Source organism: Vombatus ursinus, unplaced genomic scaffold (assembly GCF_900497805.2).
Source record: "Vombatus ursinus unplaced genomic scaffold, bare-nosed wombat genome assembly UNPS02014811.1, whole genome shotgun sequence".
Taxonomy (NCBI): domain Eukaryota; kingdom Metazoa; phylum Chordata; class Mammalia; order Diprotodontia; family Vombatidae; genus Vombatus; species Vombatus ursinus.
In genome coordinates, this window is record NW_020954589.1 from 3,548,001 (window position 1) to 3,570,122 (window position 22,122).

Sequence of the window (22,122 nt, forward strand, 5' to 3'; positions counted from 1 at the left end):
TGAGGCAAACAGGGTTAAGTGACTTGCCCAGGGTCCCACAGCTAGTAAGTGTCTGAGGGCAGATTTGAACTAAGAAAAATGAGTCTTCCTGAATCCAAGCCAAGTACTCCACTGTGCCACCTAGCTGCCTGAAAAAATAACTGTATTGGAACTACTTTTCAAAATATTTATGGAAAGAAGTCACATAACCCAGGCTGAGATCCCCTGGTCTATAAGAGCTCACCCTGGGACAGTACAAGTTGAGGAATGATAAATATTATGAAAGGAGAAAGAGAATGTCAGTGGATTTTAAGAGGAAGGGGGCCTCAAATCTGGTTGTGAGATCACACACGTCTTCTTAAAGGAATTAAGATTGCTAAAGTGTTCCAATGAATAAATAGGTCCTACACAGGTTCCTAAGCAGCAGGACCTTAGAAATAGGGAGAATAGGAAAGAGCAATGTAGGCAGGTGAACATGACCCTGTTCTGGAGTAGATGTGTCCAAATGTGCATTTGGGCTGCATACCTCCCACAATGCTCCCAAGTGCATCCTGAACCAGATTAAGATGTAATTGGGAAATAGGTAAAGAAAATAAATTAAAATACAATATAATACAGATACTGTTAATAACTGGTTTTATAAGTCAAAACATAGCACACAGAGATCCTTATGTATAGGTTAGTGGCTCCCATTTATACTTGAGTTTTATATGATGTTCTACAGAACGTGAAGAGCCCAACTTGGCCATAGGGGAGAGTCTCTTCAGGTAAATAGTGAGAAAGAAGATTGGATCTATATTTGAGGGCCACACCATGAAAGGTCTTGAGTACTTGGATTTTGAACTTCATTTCAAAGGCAATGAGGAGTCATTCTAAGGCCTAAGAGAAACAGACTGACCCATCTACCGAGTAATAAGAATGCCAGGAATAGACATGGGGAGCTTCACATCATAAAAGAAAAAAAGAGGTGAGCTCTGAGGTCCACTCAGAACTGAAAAGGCATGTAAACAGCTTCAAGGATCTGGGCAGGGAATCAGCATGGGTATGGTGGCTGGTTGCTCTGACCCGAAAGGGATATCCCCATATTGCCTGTGGCCTGAGCCAAGCTCAAGATGGCAGGAATATGCATCAGTTTGGGATGTACGTTGCAATGAATTCATTTCATTTCAGGTCATTTTGATCCTGAGAAAGCTCCGAGTGACTCCTTCCTTTACCTGAGGAAGGAAGAGAAAGTTCAGATAATAAATATATCCTGATTTTCCTTCAGCCTGATATTATTCCTTTTTTTCCTCTTGTTTTCAATTCTCACCCAATCCACCCAGGACAAATGTCTAGGTAGAGACCTCATCTGTAGGAGAAGAATCAATGACAGAGAGGAAAAGAAAAAACTGAACAGGCCTCCATTTCCAGTTTCTCATTACCTCATATCCTTCCCTCTCATTTGGGATACAAGCTCAGTGTGTCTCCTGCAAGCCCTTCTCATGACCTCCAGCTTACAGCCTTCGGGACAATTTCAGAAACAGTTCTTTATATTCAGGATGACATTTCCTCCTGTTTGTTTATCACTGTTGGTTTTTCAAGGAATTCTCAGCCATACTACCTCAGGTCTGGCACTAAGAATGAGACTTTTAGAAATGCCTGGGCATCTTTCCTTCAGAGCTTGGGGCTCAAGGGAGCTGCTTCTGTCTGCAGATTGAAAAGGCCATGCTTCCTGGTGGAGTTAAAATGAGGTCAGATTGAGGGTCCCCACTCACCTACTGGACAGAACAAGCAGAGCTGTGAGGACTAGGCCTTTGGTCACAACGAGCACACATAGTACTTGGACAACTGGGGAACTGGAGAAAATGGAAGAGTGTGATGGCCTATGGGAGAGAGTAAAACAAGAAAAGTGAGATAAAGCTGGGATGTGGCAGAGGGTATGGTGGTGAAGTGAGTGACTCCTTAGGTCTAGGCCTTAGCCCTACCTGTGGAGGTTCCTACATTCCCGCTGCTGATTGTCTCCTATGTGTGCTATCTCCTGTATAATTTATCCAGTACATAGATTTTTCTACAGAATTGTTTGCATCTTGTCTCCCCCGTTTTTCTGTGAGCTCCTTGACACCAGAGATGGTCTTTTCCTTCCTCTGTATCCTCAGAGCTTAGCATAGTATTCAGCATACAGCATTAATAAATTCCAGTTAACTTATTGGCTGACTTGCTGATAGAATCATCAATAGGTACTGTCTACATTTGGTGCACAGTGTGTCCACTGTAAAGGGTTAATGGATGGAGGGTGAAGAAGAGGAGGGCTCCCTGGCTCCTCAAGGGAACACCAACAGGTCTTAGGCTTCAGAGAATAAAAGAACAAAGAGGTAATGAGGGCCAGCCACCAAGGAGAGGGAAGGGAAGAGAGAGGAAAAACAAAACATCCTTCAGTAGGAATCCTAGTCACCACTTCTCCTCCCTTTGTGACTTTGGCATATCTGAAGATTTGATTTGTTCTGTTTAGTTTTCTCTTATCACAGGGCCCCAAGGCAGGGCTGAGGTCTCTGAATGAATCCAGGAGTGTTTATGAATTAAGTGCCTGCCCAGAGCCAGGAGCTGTCCTAGATGGTGGGAGAGCAGGATAGAAATGAAGTGATGTAGCCCTGCAAGGAGCTTCCCTGTGTTCTGGGGAAATGTGAACACATTCACCAACAAGTAGATGCAACATTCAACCAGATAAATACAAAGAAATGTTTAGGGAAGTCAGTGGCAATTAGGGGGAATGAAGAAAGTCTCTTTGAAAGTGTTTGAGTTGAGCCTTGAAGGAAGCTCCAGGTAATTAAAGGCTGAGGTGAGGAGGGCTTGCATTGAAGTATGGGACAGAGACAGTTCACAGGCTTAGAAATGAGAGTTGGCATGTTGTGTGTGAGGAAAAGCAAGGAAGACTGTTTTAGTGGAACATGGAGGGTGTGGAATACAACAAGGTTCTCTGAATCTAGAAAAGTTGGCTGAAGCCAGAGTCTGAAGAGTGTCAAATGCAAACCCAGGAGTTTGGATTATATCCTGAAAGTCACAGGCAGCCGCCAGAGCTTTCTGGGGTGACATAGCCAGAACTCTGCCCATCAGTCATGAGGCAATGCTGCCTAGCTTATCAAGAGGAGAGAGTTGTTTAACAGAGAGGAATTTGGGGATTTGTTTGGTTTATCTGGAGGTGAAGAAGTATGATAAACAATACCCATTGTCAAAAATACAGGAGGGACAGAGCTTAGCACAGGACACAAGGCAGTGTGGATTCAGGACTGAACAACATCAGGCAAGGGCTAAAAGAAATCACAGTTCAAGCCATTCCAAATTTGAAAATGAGAGAAGGAGGGGAAACTAGTAAGTACAGTTTCACTAGACCCAAGGGAACCCCTGGCCAGGTCCCTTTGTTCACCCTTTTGTTCTTCCATCCAGAGTGGAAAGCTGGAAAGAGGTCACTTCAGACTAGAAGTTTGGGACAGCACAAGTGAGCCTCACATAAACTGCTGAGGGTGGGAGATCTTGAGACACAATGGATTTCCAAAAAGGAATTGTACCTGCTGGTGGCCAAAGGCATGGCAGAGGTGGTGAGAGGTGAGTCAGTGGTAGTTTGAGAATGTTTGTTGGTCTTTGATGTTGTGGCTGAAAGAAGAACAGAGGAAGAAAACAGTTGGCTCTTCACCTCACACACTCCCATGCCTGCTTGACCCGAGAGAAGCCAGAACAATTAGACAGCTGGCCCCAAAGAAGTGTTAGGCCTTGAAAAAGCTTTAGATATCATATGAATGCATGCTCTGAGCTAATATTTTGTCGTGTATCATATTCCATTCCTTATGTATTGTCAAGTACTCTAGACTATGGTTTTTACTGCTAATGTCTCCATCAGACTTCTTTGCCGCCCAAAGGCTCTCTGATAGCCTGACCAAGGTTATCCCTGTAGGATGCTTCCTCTACACCTAGGAGTTGGGTGTGATTGGTAATCAGAAAGAAGGCAATACTAAAAATTCCCAGATGTAGAGCAGTTATATTTCATAAAGAGTATTTCCCACACTCATTGTTACAATTGCAATCTCCTTCCCCTCACTTCCATTTTACAAATGAGAGACTAAGTCTAATAGAGTTAGAATGACCTCTCTGGGTCACAAGATAAGTCAGTTTCACAACTAAAACTTGACCCTATGTCTATACTCTTCCATCAGAACCTGCTAAGATCTGCTCCATCAATACCTCTGGTTGAACCATCCTCCTCTCCCTTGTCTCCTGGGTCTAGAGCTTCAAGCACCCTAAATCGGTGAGACACAATTCTGTGTGTCTGTGTATACACTGGGAGGATCCTATGTGTGTCTGTGCCTGTGTAAGCCACAGGTACATTTGTATGAATGAGTGTGAGTGTGTGATACAGGACACCCATGACTTCAAAGCCATGGGAAAAATGTCTGCTCTGCATGGGAATGAGATCACGGAAAAGAATGCCTTGCTTTTCCCAGGGACCAGAAGAGGAGCTACCATCATAACCGTGGTCTGGAAGGAAGTGAGGAGAGTACAGGAATGGGGAGGGGCAGGAAGGTGAAGGAATGAAGGAGGGGGAGCAGCTTCTCCCTGGAGACCCCAAGGAGACCCAAGCTCACATCCTAGCTCAGGGTCATGTTCACACCAGGTATTTCCTAAGCTCTGCTGGAACTGAAGGGGATTGAGTTGGCAGGGACTTACCTGGAGAAACCTCCAGCCTGATTGTCCTGAGAATATCAATACTGTTCCTGACAGAGTCACGGATTCCACACCAATAGATGCCTGAGTCGTTCACCCTGAGGTTAGACATGGTGATGGTGATTCTACCAGTGTAGGTGTCATCTGCCAGGGAGGCTCGTGAGTCCCCACGTTGCTCAGGGAAGCCTGACTTTCTGATAATTACTGTTGTACACCACTGTTCATCTTCTCTCACTTTACACCAGGTTTTCCACCTCTTCTCAGCTCTCTGGGGATTGTAGCTGCAGTTCACTCTGAGTGTCTGCCCCTCCTGGTACTTCACTGGGAACACTTGTCCCTGTGAACCTGAAAAGCAGATCATCAGGTCAGAGTGAGCCCAGCTGAGCCTCCCTTCAGTCCCCTCCCTTCCTTGCCCAAAGAATAGAAACAAGGTAAGGTGGTCTGGTCTCTTTAAATAACATCCTTTTCTAAGAAAACATGCATTGAAGAGACAGCCCCTCACCCAAGGGACCCTCCTAATCAGTGCTGTGCTAGTAAACAATTAACAACTAGTTGTCTCAATTCTTTCTCTTTCCCTCCCTCTGTCCCTCTTCCTCTTCTTCCCTCCCCCTTCTCTGTCTTTCCTTCTTTCTTGCTTGTCCTTCTCTCTCACTTTATATAAACATATGCATGTACATATATATACTCTTGATACATTTTAAAATTTAATCTGCATTATTAACACTTTCTCCATCCCTTTTTTAAGACTAGCCAATTAACTAAACAATAAATCACCTCTTCATTTCTATGCAGTGTTTGCCAATTTTCCAAAGGCACTCACTGGAAATTGAACAATCAGCTCTTCCAAGCCAATGTGAGCTGGCTCCACCACATGACTGCTCCCGTCCCTTCCCAGTCCTTCATTGCAACACAACATTGTACTCCCTCCCTTCTGCCATTCTCCTCTCTCTTCTCTGCTCCCTGTCAGTCATCACCTCTACCCTTCCCTAACCTCCCCCACCCCCAGATACCCATTAACAGCAAAGGCAGGAGCAGTAGCAGTGGGGCTGCCTGGGCCATCATGCCTTTGTGGGTCCAGAGGCAGTGGACATGGGAGGTGGTCTCTTCATACAGTCCTTGGGCTGTTGTATGGCAGGAGGGTGTTGGTCTGGATTCTCCACTGCATGATTCTAAGAGGAAAGAAGAAGTAAGAGAGAGTGGGCAAAGCTATGGTTGGGGAAGTGGGAGGAAAGGAAGGAGCAGAAATGCTGACCTCAGAGGAGAGGGTGAGAGCACGTATGTCTGGGGGATTCTACATGTCAGGGCTCTGACCCCTAGGACAACCTAGGGATCCTCCTCAAGAAGAGCCTTGGCCCTTAGAGCCACTAATGGAGTTTGTGTTACACCCTAATCTTCCTAATCCCACACACATCTGTCCTATGTTTAGGTATCCAAAGGGTCTGCCATAGGGAAAGGGAGAGGGGATGAGGTAGGTATAAAAACTGTGCCTAGCATTTAATTAAGATCCAGGCAAATGAAAATGGAGTTATCTGGTCTGATAGAATAACTGCAGATGGATGGCAGCTGCTGAGGGGGGCTTTATTGGGGGGGGTGCTATTTAGGAAGGGCATCCAGACAGAAGGATGCCATCTCCTCACTGCCTCTTCCCTTGTCCTCTCCCTATGGCCAAGAGGAACTAGCGATACAATGAAAGACTCTTCCTCATCTTCCTGGTCACACCACATTCTAAGATTTTGTTTTACTTTTTTATGTTTCTTATATTTCTTTTCCCCAGTAAAATGATTCTGCTAAAGGGATTTGGGAGAACAGGGAGGGCTGACTGATGGACACAGAGTCCTGTGGTCTAATCAGAGATTACTCTTCATTACTCCCCTGGGGAATAGATGGCAACCAGCATTGCTATCCATGTAAGCTATGTCACGGTACCACAGAGCATAAATCCACAACCTAGAGAAATGTCAAAGACCATTTAATCCAGCAGTTCTTAATTTGTAATCCAAGGATCTCTGGAAGAGGGGAGGGAGGGGAAAAGCTGTAATATGGTACTATGTGCTACTACGTGCCAGGCACTATGCTAAGTGCTTTTTACAGATGTCATCTCACTGATTCTCACAAGAACCCAGGGAAGCAGGTACTATTGTTACCCCTCATTTAACAGTTGAGAAAACCGAGGCAAAAAGAGGGTAAGTGACTTGCCCGGGGTCTCACAATTTATAAATATCTGAAGCTGGATTTAAGCCCATCTTTAATTGACTCCATACCCAGAACTCTATCCACTGCGCAATCAGGTGCCTCTCAGTCTCCAATACTCTTTTAAGGGTCTTCATAGGTCACAATTATTTACATAATTGTTCTAATTCTCTATTTGCATCCTAAAATAAACCTTCCTTTTCCAACTATATACCTGTGTGAGTCCAGATTTTTTATGTACTTCAGCTAAAACAACAGGTTGCAGCAGATTGAATGGAGAGCAGACATGAGAATCCAGCTTTGTCCTACTAAGGCAGTTAGTGAAGTGATTTCCACAGTTATGTAGAAACAATAGCACTTCCTACTGATATTTTTTTTAAAAGTTGTTTTTAATTTTAAATGTCTTAGTAACATGTAATAGGTTTATTATTGTTTTAATTGAATTAATGAATTAATTTAAATTTATCAGTCTTAATTTCTCATATAGTAAATATCAATAGCTATAACCCATAAACAAAATCATATTGGGGTTCTCCATAATTTTTAAAAGTGTATTTGTGTCCTGAGACCAAAAAGTTCAACCACTGGTGTCAGAGTTCAGATAGGAGAATGTTCTGAGTATGAACTCAATTTAGTAACCTGTATATTTTTAAAATTTTCCTGCAAAAATTCCTGAGAAGGTGGTGAGAGCTACCCCTCTGCATGTGTAGTCTCCTGACTCTTTGAATCTGACCAGCTCACAGATGTATCCAGGCCTGAGGCTGAGCTTGGGGAGCAGTGAGAACATCCGTTGTTCTTAAAGATGATAAAAACCTAAGGTGAGGCAAGGTAGTATGATCCTCAGCTATGTCAAGTCCCATGTGGGAGAGGAAACAAATTTGTGCCCTGGCCATGCTCATCTTCATGAGACAGGAGAAACCAGGGACCCACATAGCAGGAGACACCATGAGGCTCCATGAATGCCTGAGTTAGCCTAATTTCACAATGATATCATTGGGTTAATATATCCTGCTGTTCTGTGGATTAATGTAATGTAACATAAAGTGATTGACTGTGTCAAGGGTGACTTGTTCAGTATCTCAGATCTGCCTGCTACCAGAAAAGGGAGAAACCTATGGTGAGATTGACTTCTAGGAGGAGTGAGGAAGGAGTCTATTGGCTTTTTTTTTCAAAGTTTTGAGTTAAATTAAATAAAATAAATTAAATGCTTATAAGGGAATTAATAGCTACCCTTGGTGGGATTCCTGATATTATTCCCAGGGTTTACCATTCCTTAGTAAGAGAGAGGAGGGAGTACAATTAGCCACAGAAAGGAAAGTCATTGAGGGTGAGTTGGGAAGGTGAAGACTATCAAAACCTAAATTTTTCTTCCAGTGAGGAGATCTCAAGTGACCAGCTTCTCCTGGGAGGAGGAGTCAAAATATTCTCTGGAGTCAAAGTCAAACAGAGCTGCAGATGGAAGAGGAAATTGATAAAGTTACTATTAAGGCACTATGTAAGGCACTTAGGTTACAGAGAAAAACAAAATACTCTCCCTGCTCTCAAGGAGGTCATAGTTCAAAGGGTGAGAATTCATGCAAAAAACCATGCCACAGGGGCAGCTAGGTGGGGCAGTGGATAGAGCATGGCCCTGAAATCAGGAGGACCTGAGTTCAAATCTGACCTCAGACAAAACACTTACTAGCTGTGTGACCTTGGGCAAGTCACTGACCCCCAATTGCCAAAAAAAAAAAAACCAAAACCATGCCATACAGGAGAAATTAAAATAATCAACAAAGAGAAGAAACAAGAATTAAGAGGGAATGGAAAAGGTTTCATGCAGAAGGTGGTATGTTAGGTGGAACCTGAAGGGGAGTGGAGGGTGAGATGAAGAGGGACAGCATTCCATGCATGGGGGAGAGCCCGACTAACCAGCAACATGAATTACTGCAATGGTCAAGGCTGGAGTTTATGAGGGCATGCACCAGAATGATAGCAATTTCAAAGGAGAGAAAAGGGTATGTCTGAGAGATTTTATGAAGGTAAAATCAACAGGCATTGGCAACAAATTTCACAGGGGGAGGGGAGGATAGGACAGTGAAGGGTTAAATATAGCACCTACATTGCCAGCCTGGATGATTGGGACAATTGTGATGCTCTCAGCAGTGATAGTGAAATTTGAAAAAATGGAGGATTGGGGAGGGGAAAGATAATAAGTTCCATTTTGGAGGTGTTGAGTTTAAGCTGTCTGTGTGATTTCCCATTCAAAATGTCCAATGGTAGTTGGAGATGTGAGACTGGAGGTCAGTAAAGAGGTTGGGGCTAGATAAGTAGATTTGAGAATCATCAGCATAGAGATGATAATTCAGTCTATAGGAGGAGACTGAGATCACCAAGTGAAACAATATAGAGGCAGAAGAGAAGAGGGCAGAGGGCAGACCCACTTTTAACTGGTTTCACCTGGATGAAAGTCCAGCAAAGAAGAGTGGAAAGGACCAGTCAGATGGTTGGGAGGAGACCCAGGACAGAGTAGAATTAATGGGAACGGGAATAAGGAACAAAAAGTTATGTATCTGTCTCAAACCTGTGCCTACACATGGGACACCCAGGTTTGCTAGGCCGTTAATGAGTTTTTCTGGTTCACCAATAGCTTTGTGGAATTCTTGGTAAAACTTTTATTGCTTACAGAGGAGAAGAGAATTCTAGATAGTGTCAGAGGATGCAGAGAGGTCAGGAAGGATGAGGACTGAGAAAAGACCATTCGATCTCTTCTTCAGACTTCAATTCTCCTAAGAGCCCCAGCCCAGCTTGGAAAGTTTCCTTGGTCAGTAAAGTCTGCAGCTGGAGGATGTGGCAGAAGGGGCTGCTCCCCCTTCCTAGAAGGGAGAAGGTTCTTGGAGGGCACTTAGATCCCCTCACTTGACCCCACAATTTCCAATGGTATGTCAAGGAGGAGCTCTTAGAGAACAGCAGCTTTTGAAAGGCTCTCATAGATCAGTCATATTGCTGACAATAAGCTCTACTGGGTGGAGGACAAAGAGGAGAGAGGGAGGACAGCAGTGCTGAGGTGTTTCTACCTCGGTTTGGGGAAGTTGTTAGGCCCTTCTTCTTTTCTTCTTCATCATCCTCATCCTCTTCACTGGCTGCAGTTATCAAAGCAGGGCCAAGGGGGAAGAAGTCGGCAGGAACTGTGATCTTTGTCCCTGTGTCCCGTCCAAACCTCCCACTTCATTTAACAGTGTTTTGGGAGTGGGAGCCTTCAGAGGCACTCTGGCCTGGAAGATAGAAGGACTGGGGATGTTCCAGGGGGAGCTGGCCCCCAGCACTGGTTTCCTTGGAAGGACTCCTTCATCTTCAAATAACCTCTGACACTTAAGAGGCGGGGTCAATGTTCTCAAAGAGATAAAAGTTGACTGGTGACTATTAAATGAGGAAGCCAAGGTAAATTATGAAATTCTTTTAAAAAGATTAAAAATACTTCTATCTGGGAAGGAAAAGGGAGTTGAAGTCAGGATAAAACACCAAGATTGGTTTAGTGAGAGGGGATTTTTGAATAACTCTAGAGTAAGGAAATCGAGTCCTAAGGTAGGAAATAACTAGAATTATGGGGGGGGGAGAAAGAGAAGAATAACGGAGTCGATAAAACACAAACAAGAAAAATGCTAGCCTGAAGCCTTCCCAGTGCCTGTATCCCCACCTTCCCTTCCTCACTCTTTTCTTTACCCTGTAAGCCTCCAGGGCTGCATCTTCAAGCTCCACACCTTTCCAAGATTTCCTAGCCGCCATCACTACCTCCCTTCCCCAGCTCCTTTTTCCAAAGGCTGAAGATGTTTCATTCCCTGGAGAAGGCTCTCTGGACAATGGGAGTCCCTAAAAGTCGGCTGCTTTGGGTGGGGGTCAGGAGAAAGAGGTGGGAGGAGGGGCGGGAGGAGGTTGAGCTTGTCCACATCTACCAGACGGCAGTGGGGGGGAGAACAAGAGGAGTGAGAAGGGGAGGTTCACTCTGGCTGCGGGGATGGGAACCAAGGGGGTAATCTTGTCCTCGTTTTGGGGGGGAGGGGAAGGCTCGCTCTCCACCTCAACCTCCCATCTCACCCCTCAGAGGCAGAAGCCCCTCCCCAATCTGGGAGTGGTTAGTGCTGAACATTCTGAGAGGGGAGGGGTCTCGCGGCCAGCCGGGTCCTCCCTAAGTGGAGCAAGAAGGGGAGCTGGAAGAGTGACGGAGAGGGAGAGGGAGGCGAGCACAGACCGCTCAGGCTCCCGGCTCACCCTGGCCGCAGCTTCTTCCTCTCTCTTTTGCCGCCTACTGGACTTAGTGCTGCCCCTCCTCTGCTCTGGGTCAAGTTCCTCCAGTTTAGCAGCCATCACTTCCTCCTTCGCTCCCACCACCGCTACCTTTTCCCTTTCCTTCTTTCCCCTCCCCATCCCTTCTTCACAGCCTCTCCTCTTTCTTCCCCTTCCCTCTCCATAGCCCCAAGGCCAGAAGGATTAAAGCAGCAGGAGGTGAAATTTGCGTTCTTCGGAAAGCTGCTCCACTAGCCCTTAGCAGCCTCTGAGGACGTGCCCAGAAGGGCATGGAGCAGGGAGGATCGCAGTCAGAGGACATTCTCACTCTTCCCACTGGAGCCGGAGGCCAGGCAGGTGCAGTAGGAGGTAGAAGTCGGGAAGGCAGAGGGATGTTGTGTGTTTGGGGCACAGGCCCCTTGTCTCTTACGCTCAGGGACACACAAAGCAAAAGAGGGAATATGCTCAGTCAGTGAAGAAACATTTATTAAGGCACCGTGCTAAGTGCTTGGGGATACAAAGAAAGGCGACAATCTGTCCTTGCTTTTAAAAAGTTCACAGTTTAATGGCGAGCCAACATGCAAACAAATTATCTGTAGGCATTCTACATGCAGCATGAATTGGGGGAAAATGAACAGAGGACAGGTACTTGAATTAAAGGTTAATGAAAAAAGCTTCCTGTAGGAGCAGGAGTTTTAGGTGAGGCTTGATGGTAGCAAGGGAAGCCAAGACGGAGTGATGAAGAAGGAAAACATTGAATGCCTGGAACTCAGCCAGGTAAAATGCCCAAAGTCAGGAGATGGAGTATGAGGACAGGTCCCTGGATCCGAGAGTATGTAGGTGGAGAGAGGGTGGGGATCGGAGTCTGGCGAGGGCGTGAGGGCGGGGTGTAACACGTTAAGAAGACTGGAAAAATGAGGAGAAAGGGCTAAGAATGCCAAAGTATTGTATATTTGCTCCGGGAGGTGATGAGGAGCTACCAGAGTATATCGATTAGGTTTGGGGCATGGTGGGACCTATGTTTTAGGAAGATCACTTAGCAGCTGAGGGGAAGATAGAGCAGGGAGAGACCTGAGGCGCCCAGCAGGTTATTGGAGTACTACAGGAATGAGGATATGAGTGTCTGCAGCAGGGTGGTGGCAGTGTCAGAGCAGAGGAAAGGGTGGATGAGAGAGATGTTATGGAGGTAAAATCAATGGGGCTTGGCAGCAGATTGAGAATGGGCTCATGTGTGGGGGAAGGGGGTGGCAGTGGTGAGTGAGAGTGAGGAATCCAGATAACACCTAGATTACCAGCCTGGGTGACTGAGAGGATGGTTGTGGGATCCTCAGTGTAGTAGCTTGGTATCTGAAATCTTTCCCTTTGGGTGCTTACAGGTTTGTTTTTTTCTTTGACTTGGGCTGGATCTGGACTATCATTCATGTTCCTGGGAGTTTGTAATTTGATGTTTCTTATAGAAAGTGTTTGGTGGATTCTTTCTATTTTCATTTTGCGCACACACACACACACACACACACACACACACACACACACCCATTCCCCCCCTTCTAAGAGCTCTGGGCAATTTTTTTTCCCCACCATTTCTTGGTGGAGACAGGGCTGTCAGGTACTCCAATATTTATTAAATTACATCATCTTAATCTGGGTTCTAGCATCATTTTTAAAATTTAAAATGTTCTTTTTTCATCTTTTGCCTTGATTTCAATATTTCTTATTGTCCATTGGTATCAGTATCTTCTGTTTGGTCCTTTCTAATTTTCCAATAATTTGTTGCTTGGGAAAGCTTTTTATTTCTTATTACAAGGTGTTAATCCCCTTTCTAATTCTTTCTTGCATAGCTCTCATTTCTTTTCCAATTTTTTTCCCTTAAGTACTCTCATTTCAGTTCTAAAAACAATTTTTAACTCTTGGATCATCTCTTCCAGGAATTCTAATTGTGTTTGTGCCCAAGCTGTGCTTTTCTCTGAGGCATTGATTATAGGTGTTTTTTTTTTAATTATTCTCTTCTTCAGCAATTGTGTTTTGAGCTCCCCTAATAACTAAGTGACACTTTGTTGTCATTGTCTTCTTGTTAGGGCTGGACTCTGGGGCATTGCTGGAGTGAAAATCTGAGCTGACCCTATTGCTGCTTTAGTGAGTATTGAGTGCTCTGTAATTCCAAGATCTCAGGGACAGGTTGAGGACCTAAAAGGCTGCAGGTCTCCCCATATAGTCTGATCCAGGGCAAGTGCACTTGCTACCTCCCTGGTCTAAGTTCCTGACCTGAGTTTCAGCCTGAGCAACAGTGGAGTGTTGCTGGACTCTGCCACAATCAGCCAGCTGGAAGGCTTTGTTGGTTCATAGGGACAGAACTGTAGGCTTCCGTTTGGTCTGGTATCCATACCCTGCTTATTCCTCTGCAGGCTGGGCTAGATGCTGGACCTGAGGATGTGCTCTGTTCCTGGGGTCTGAACCACAATACTGCTCCTTGCTTTGGAACTTCTTTTCTAAGTGGAACAGGGTACCACCTAGGGCCTTCCTACACTGGGACACTAACCACAGGGGCAGGGCCCCTTCTCAATCTGCCCTGGACCTATGACCCAGAACTGGGTAAATGGACAGCAAAGCTGACAGTTGGCACCTGTCTCCTCTACAGTGCCCTGGTCTTGGTCTCACATGCTTTGGTGTGGATATAGGACATCCTCTTGACCTGGTGCACGGCCTCTTCCTGGGCACTGGAGTGTTCTGGTCTAATCCCATCCCCAGTGTCCACAGGCCTCTCTGTCTGTCTCTCTATGATACCTTGAGCTGGACAAATGACTCAATGGGACTTGCTCTGGATTTCCCCATCAGAATTCAGTCTGGTGCCTTTTCTAGGTTTTTTTTGGAGGAGTTTTGTGGAGGGGAGCTTGTCTTTCTGTCTTCCTGTTAGTCTGCCATCTTGGTTCTACCTCCCTAAGCCCTGAGACTGACCTAGAGCCCCTACGTGGGCTTACAGAAGGAGAGAACTACAAGTGGAGCTTGTCTTATTGCACTGATTTTCTGTTCTCACACCCACGAAGACCCCAAAGAATCTGGGGTTTGGGAAGAGAGTGAGGGGACAAAGATGTTAGCATTGATTCTGGGATTCAATCAGGGCTCAGACAAATGGCAATGGAGTTGTCTGGTCTGAGAGGGAGCACTTCAGATGGACAGCAGCTTCTAGGGATATGGGGGCATATCCTTAGGAAGGACATCTATGGCGGAGATTCCTGGATCTCCTCACTGTCTCTTCCATTAACCTTTCCTTATGGCCATTAGGGACCAGGGGCAAATGAGAGACTGCCCCTTCTCTTCTTTCTGCTGACACTAGATCCTCCCCACTCAGCCTTATCAGTTCTTTTTCCAGCTCCAGGGAAGGGATTTGACTAAGGAGGTTAGGAACAAGGGGAGGGTTGGATGTTGAACATACAATCCTGCAATCTAACCAGAGATTATTCCCCTCCCTTGATCCCCTTGGGGTCCAGAATGCAATTGCCATATCAATTATAAAAGTCATTTCAACTAGGTCCTAGGGTCTTAGACGATAGCTCAGGACCTGAAGGAAAGCTCAGAGACCATCTGATCCAGAGGTTCTAAAAGTATGGTTGAAGAACCCTTTGGGGCCCCTGAGACCTTTTCAGAACATCTGCTAGGTTAAAACTATTTTTGTCATAATATCAAGATTCTGTCTCTTAAAATCCTCATTCCCTTCCTTGGGTGAGGCCAAATTTTCCCCATGTATTTCAACACAAACAACAGACCGAAGGCAGAAGCAGATAGGACAATCAAACTGTCTCTTATTAATTCTGACATTAAAGAGTGCCACTCTTCTCACTAATTTTGCATTGTTTTAGAAAATATTTTTCACTAAAAAATTTTAATGTATAATAGATTTATTATCTTACTTTAAATGAATTAATAAATATTTTAAAATTTTGCCAGTTCTCATTTATAATACAGTAAACATTGCTAAACAGAGCCCCCATAAACAAGAGCTCTTTAGTGTACTCAATAATTTCGATTAGTGTAAATGGGTCTTGGGACCAAAAAGTTTGAGAACTTCTGGCATAGGAGTTCGGCTAAGGGAATGCTTTAAGCTTGAACCCATTGTGTGATTTAGCAATCCAACTATTCTTTCAGTTGTTTCTAGATCAGGTCTTGGGACTGTGGTGAGAACTAAGCCTCTGCACATGCAGTCTCCTGACCTTAGAAACCTGGTCAGCACATGGACATATGCAAGTATGAGACTGAATTTAGGGACCAGTCACATGCTCCATTGCCCTTAATGGTGATAAAAACTCAGGCTGGGACAAGGTGTTAGGATCTTCAGTATGGTTAAGCCCCAGCAAGTGGGAACCCAATATTGCTAGGTCCTAGTCATTTTCATCTCTATGGGACCAGAGAGCCCAGGCAGCTGAACAGCAAAAGACGCTAAGAGGCACCATAATGCCTCTTCTGGCTTAACTCCCCAGTGATATCATTGATGCAAGAGAGCCTGCTGTCCTGTGGATTGAATGTCCATGACCCAAACTAACCGATTGTGCCCAGGGTTACTTGTTCAGTGTCTCAAATCTTCCTACTGCCTGAAATGGCAGCACTCTATGGTGAGATTGCCCCTCAGAAAGGTAGAACTTTGATACATCCCCCCATTCTGCTGTAGCTGTGGTATTTGGGATGGTGGGCAAGGGAGAAAAGGACTCTCCCAGAGACTGTATCATCCCCAAGTGTGTATCCCTTCCATTTTGTCACATGTTTCCCCAGAAGTTGCCAGGAGAGCCCAGTCAGTGCCTCATGGGCTAGTCTGTGTAGTCCTGCTCCTGCTTGGTAAGGGATACTCCAATCCAAATTTCTGAACTGGTCTTCTTGATCCATTGATCTCTCAAGGAACCAAACCCATCCTTCCCTATCCTATTTTTTAATTTTTTATCTCTTTGCCCTTCGGTGAGGTAGTCTCTTCTTTATCATCTCTGATGTTAACCCCCAATTGCGCTCCAAAAAAATCTGTATAAATAGACACTCCTTCTTTGGGAAAAAGGGTGGGGGAGCCTTGATGAAATACTCAAAAGATGGGAAATTTTCTCAAAAGGATTCAATGGAAGATGTCTTGTGAATGTCCTTGTACCAGAGAGCCCAGTGCTCAGGAATTGCTTTGTTTTTCACGGGGATACCAGTCTGGGTACCCTGAGGGAACATTCCTCCTTTGGTAGCAATGGACTATAGGAATAAATGAATCCATAAGTGCATGTGTATGTGTGTGTGCACACGCGTACATGGGTATTTGGGTGCTTGGGTGCTAGCACTTACTGGAGTTTTCCAAGTTAATAGATTCTATTTAGTCCATAGATGTAGGAGATCCACAATTCTGTGTTTATTTGTGACTTACGGTAAGTCTTCCCCACCTTTAATCAAAAGATATTTCATAATATTACTCAATTCATAGAATATCTTGACAAAACAGGAGATAATGAAGTCATGCTGAGATTCCTAAATTCTCAAAGTCTCTCTCTAGGTACATGAAGAGTACCCGTTCCCTGGTCAGATCTCTCTTTCTAAGAAGTCCTAATTTTCTTTCTTGTATTAAAATTTTTTAAATTTTATTTTTTTAAAGTAACCAAAATCTATGTCCTCTTCACCCTGCCTGCTTTCCACTCTCTCCCCACACCTGAATTCACCCTCTAGGTAAGAAGAAAAAGAAAACCACTGGACCAAATGTTCGGGCCTTTTCAGTCACGTCTGACTCTTTGTGACCCCATTTGGGGTTTTCCTGGGAAGATACAGGAGTAGTTTGCCATTTCCTTCACCAGCTCATTTTACAGATGAGGTAACTGAGGCAAACAGGGTGAAGTGACTTGCCCAGGGTCCCACAGCTAGTAAGTTTCTGATTTGAACTCAGGAAGAGGAGTCTTCCTGACTCCAAGCCCAGTACTCTATCCACTGTGCCACCTAGCAGCCTGAAAAACAATTATATTGGAATTACTTTTCAAAACATTTACAGAAAAATGTCACATACCCCAGGTTGAGATCCCCTGGTCTATAAGAGTTCCCCTCAGGAAAGTACAAGTTGTAAAGGAAAGGAAAAATAGAATGCTGTGGGTTTAAAAGAAGAGGAGGGGCCTCAAATCTGGTTGGGGGATCACAAAGGTCTTCAAGGAGTTAGGATTTCTAAAAGGTTCTAACAGATAGGACCCCAGGAAGCAGGACATTAGAAATAAGCAGAAGAGGAAGGAGGAAGGCAGGGAAGCGAACATGACCTTGTTCCGGAGGAGATGTGTCCAAACATAGTGTGTGGGCTACACAATGCCCACAATATTACCAAGTGCATCCTGACCCAGATTAAGACATAATTGGGAAATAGATAACAAAACAAATAAATATACAATAAAATGCAGATACTATTAATAAATGTTTTTTATAAGTCAAACATACAGGTTTAGTGGCCCCCATTTATACTTGAGTTTTATATGATGTTCTATAGAATGTGAAGAGCCCACCCTGGCCACAAAGGAGAGTCTCTGCAGGGAAATAGTGAGAAAGAAAATTGAATCAATAATGGAGGGCCAGAACATGAAAGATCTTGAGTATCAGGAATTTGATCTTCATTTCAAAGGCAATGAGGAGCCATTCTAAGGTCTCAGAGAAACAGACTGACCCATCTACAGAGCAATAACAATGCCAGGAATAGATGGGGTGCTTGTCATCATAAGAGGAAAAAAAAAAGTGAGCTCTGAGGTCCACTCAGAGTTGAAAGGGCAGGCAAAGGGCTTCAAGGATCTGGGCATGGGTATGGTGGCTGGATTCTCTGTCCTGAAAGGGATATCCCCATATTGCCTGTGGCCTGGGCCAAGCTCAGGATGGCAGGAACATGCATCATGTTGGGGTGTACATTGAAATGAATTCATTTCATTTCAGGTCTTTTTGATCCTGAGAAAGCTTAGGGTGGCTCCTCCCTTTCCCTGAGGAAAGAAGAGAAAGTTCAGTTAATAAATCTTTCACCATTGTCTAAAGCCTAAAATAAAATTTTTGCATCCAAGCCTGACAACTCTTATTTTCAATTTTCACCCAAATCCACCCAGGACAGATGTCCAGGTAGAGATCCAACCCTAGGGGCAGGATTAACGGCAGAAAACAAACACACAAGCTGCCATTTTCACTTTCTCATTACCTCAAGTTCTTCCCATTCCTTCTGGCACACAAGCTCAATGAGCCTCCTGCATGCCCTCCCCATGCCCTCCAGCTCACAGGCTCCAGGCCAATGCCAGAAACAGCTACTTGTATTAAGGATGACATTTCCTCCCCTTTATTTATCACTGTTGGCTTTTCAAGGAATTCTCAACTACACTATCTTAGGTCTGGCCCTAAGAATAAGACTTTTAGAAATGCCTGGGCATCTTTCCTTCACAGCTTGGGGCTCAGGGAGCTACTTCTGTCTGGGGATTGAAAAGGCCATGCTTCCTGATGCATTTGAATTGAAGTCAGATTGAGGGTCCCTACTCACCTGCCCAGCAGAACACCTGCCCAGCAGAACACCTGCCCAGCAGAACAACCAGAGCTGTGAAGACTAAGCCTTTGGTCACAAGGAGACCATATAGTACCTGGATCACTACAGAACTAGAGAAAATGGAAGAGTGTGATTTTCCATTGCAGAGAGGAAAACAAGAAAAGTGTGACATGTGGCAGGGGGCATGTTAGTGGAGTGAGTGACTCCTTAGGTCTAGGCCTCAGCCCTACCTGTGGGGAGGTTCCTACATTCCCGCTGCTGATTATCTCCTAACTGTGTTATCTCCTGTATAATTTATCCAGTACATAGAATTTTCTACAGAATTGTTTGCATCTTGTCTCCCCCATTTTTCTGTGAGCTCCTTGACACCAGAGATGGTCTTTTCCTTCCTCTGTATCCTCAGAGCTTAGCATAGTATTCAGCATACAGCAGGTACTTAATAAATTCCAGTTAACTTATTGGCTGACTTGCTGATGGAATCATCAATAGGTACTGTCTACATTTGGTGCACAGTGTGTCCACCGTAAAGGGTTAATGGATGGAGGGTGAAGAAGAGGAGGGCTCCCTGGCTCCTCAAGGGAACACCAACAGGCCTTAGGCTTCAGAGAATAAAAGAACAAAGAAGGAATGAGGGCCAGCCACCAAGGAGAGGGAAGGGAAGAGAGAGGAAAAACAAAACATCCTTCAGTAGGAATCCTAGTCACCACTTCTCCTCCCTTTGTGACTTTGGCATGTCTGAAGAGTTGATTTGTTTTGTTTAGTTTTCTCTTATCACAGGGCCCCAAGGTAGGGTTGAGGTCTCTGAATGAACCCAGGAGTGTTTATGAATTAAGTGCCTGCCCAGAGCCAGGAGCTGTCCTAGATGGTGGGAGAGCAGGATAGAAATGAAGTGATGTAGCCCTGCAAGGAGCTTCCCTGTGTTCTGGGGAAATGTGAACACATTCACCAACAAGTAGATGCAACATTCAACCAGATAAATACAAAGAAATGTTTAGGGAATTCAGTGGCAATTAGGGGGAATGAAGAAAGTCTCTTTGAAAGTGTTTGAGTTGAGCCTTGAAGGAAGCTCCAGGTAATTAAAGGCTGAGGTGAGGAGGGCTTGCACTGAAGCATGGGACAGAGACAGTTCACAGGCTTAGAGATGGGTGCTGGCATGTTGTGTGTGAAGAAAACCAAGGAAGACTGTTTGGCTGGAACATGGAAGGTGTGGAATACAACAAGGTTCTCTGAATCTAGAAAAGTTGATTGAAGCCAGAGTCTGAAGAGTGTCAGATGCAAACCCAGGAGTTTGGATTATATCCTCCAAGCAACAGGAAGCCACTAGAGCTGCCCATCCCCATGAGGGAATGCTGCCTATCTTATCAAGAAGAGAGTGTTGTTTATCAGAGAGGAATTTAGGCCTTTGTCTGGTTTATCTGGAGATGAGAAAGTGTGCTAAACAATAACCACCATCAAAAATATAGTGGTGCAAGAAGGGAAGGACTTAACACACAGGTGACGATCCTGTGGCCTTAAGGCCACATGTGGCCTTCTAGATCCCTAAATTCAATTGTTTGACTTACTACAAATTTTACAGAACAAATCCTTTTATTTTCATTAATAATTTTTGTCCTCTTTCATATTTTTATTTTATTTGATTACTGCTAAATATTAATGGGGCCTTCCAATATGAAAATGTTCCCCACCCCTGGCTTAGCATATGACACAAGGTAGTATAGGTTTAGGACTAAAAAATGCCATGCCAGGGCTAAAAGAAATCAGATTCCAAGCCATCTTCAACTTGGAAATTAGGGAAAGGGGAAAGCTCATCAGTACAGTTTCACTAGGCCCAAGGAAACCCCCAGGTCCTTTTGTTTGCTCTTTTCTTTTCCCTTCCAGTAGGGAAGAGTGGAAAGAGGTCACTTTGGACTAAGAGTCTGGGGCAGCACTAGTGAGCTTCACATTAACTGCTGAGGCTGAGAGCTCCTGAGACACAATGGATTTCCAAAAAAGAGTTGTACCTGCTGGTGGCCAAGAAGATGGCAGAGGTGGTAAAAGGTGTCTCAGTGGTAGGCTGAGAACCTTTGGTGGTCTTTGATTTTGTGGCTGAAAGAAGAACAGAGGAAGAAAACACTTGGCCTTGACCCCACATCCTCACATGCCTCCTCTTCCCTGGAGAAGCCAGAACACTAGGCTGCTGGCCCCAAAAATTTGTTGGGCCTTGAAAAAGCTTTAGGCATCATATGAAGGCATGCTGTGGGCTAATATAATATAGTATATCATATCCCATTCATTATGTGTTGTTATGTATTCTAGCCCATTGTTTCTACTGCTAATGTCACCATCAGACTCCTTTGCCACCCCCAGGTACTCTGATGGCCTGACCAAGCATATCCCTATGGGATGCTATCCCTAGGAGGTGGCTGTGATTGGTATCCAGAACGAAGACAATACTAAAGATTCTCAGATGCAGAGCATTTGTAATTTACACAGAATTTCCCACACTCATTGTTACATACACATCTCTCCCCTCCAACCTCATTTTATAAATGAGGAAATAAGCCTGAGAGAGGTGGAATGACCTCTCAGGGTCACAGCATTAATCATTTTCACAAGCAAAACTTGATCTTATGTCTATGCTCTTCCATTAGAAAATGCCAGGAGCTGCTCCAACAATACCTCTGGTGGAACCACCCCTGTCTCCCTTCTCTCCTGGGGCCAGAGCTTCAAGCATCCTAAATCAGTGAAGCACAATTCTGTGTCTGTGTATATGTTGGGAGGACCCTGTGTGTGTCTATGCCTGTGTAAGTCACAGTCGCTTTTGTATGAATGAGTGTGAGTGTGTGACACAGGACACCCAAGACTTAGAAGCCCCAGGACAAATGCTGGCCCTGCATGGGAATGAGATCAGAGAAGAAAATGCCTCACCTTCCCCAGGGACCAGAAGAGGAGCTACTGTCAGAACCATGGAAAGAAGTGATGAGAGGATGGGAATAGGGAGGGGTAGGAAGCTGAAGGAATGAAGGAGGGGGAGCAGCTTCTCCCTGGAGACCCCAAAGAGACCCAAGCTCACATCCTAGCTCAGGGTCATGTTCACACCAGGTATTTCCTAAGCTCTGCTGGAACTGAAGGGGATTGAGTTGGCAGGGACTTACCTGGAGAAACCTCCAGCCTGATTGTCCTGAGAATATCAATACTGTTCCTGACAGAGTCACGGATTCCACACCAATAGATGCCTGAGTCGTTCACCCTGAGGTTAGACATGGTGATGGTGATTCTACCAGTGTAGGTGTCATCTGCCAGGGAGGCTCGTGAGTCCCCACGTTGCTCAGGGAAGCCTGACTTTCTGATAATTACTGTTGTACACCACTGTTCATCTTCTCTCACTTTACACCAGGTTTTCCACCTCTTCTCAGCTCTCTGGGGATTGTAGCTGCAGTTCACTCTGAGTGTCTGCCCCTCCTGGTACTTCACTGGGAACACTTGTCCCTGTGAACCTGAAAAGCAGATCATCAGGTCAG

The 22,122-nt window shown here is 44.9% G+C and overlaps 2 protein-coding genes across 2 annotated transcripts in view; both read right to left on the minus strand.

Annotated features, from left to right (window-relative positions):
• Positions 1-598: 598 nt before the first annotated feature.
• Positions 599-5,837, minus strand: LOC114053497 (natural cytotoxicity triggering receptor 2-like). The gene is made up of 5 exons (XM_027876604.1): positions 5,682-5,837; positions 4,675-5,016; positions 3,522-3,606; positions 1,734-1,841; positions 599-1,193 (listed from the first exon to the last, which is right to left on the minus strand). The coding sequence occupies exons 1-5, from the start codon at positions 5,731-5,733 to the stop codon at positions 1,190-1,192; spliced, it is 591 nt and encodes a 196-aa protein (XP_027732405.1). The 5' UTR covers positions 5,734-5,837; the 3' UTR covers positions 599-1,189.
• An 11,677-nt stretch (positions 5,838-17,514) lies between these two features.
• The window catches only part of LOC114053612 (trem-like transcript 4 protein), a 16,732-nt gene continuing 12,124 nt past the window's right edge, over positions 17,515-22,122 (minus strand). Inside the window, exons 3-4 of the mRNA XM_027876701.1 lie at positions 21,757-22,098; positions 17,515-18,077 (exon numbers count right to left, since the gene is read on the minus strand). Of these exons, the coding sequence (XP_027732502.1) occupies positions 18,025-18,077; positions 21,757-22,098 (395 nt within the window). The 3' untranslated portion in view covers positions 17,515-18,024. The remainder of the gene's footprint in view (positions 18,078-21,756; positions 22,099-22,122) is intronic.

Coding starts and splice junctions, on each gene's coding strand:
- LOC114053497 (XM_027876604.1), bottom strand. CDS start 5,733: ATGATGGCCCAGGCAGCCCCACTGCTACTGCTCCTGCCTTTGCTGTTA. Junction 5,017..5,681: donor CCTGCCTTTGCTGTTAATGG/GTATCTGGGGGT, acceptor TCTGCTTTTCAG/GTTCACAGGGACAAGTGTTC. Junction 1,842..3,521: donor ATGCCTTTGGCCACCAGCAG/GTACAATTCCTT, acceptor TCTCTCCCATAG/GCCATCACACTCTTCCATTT.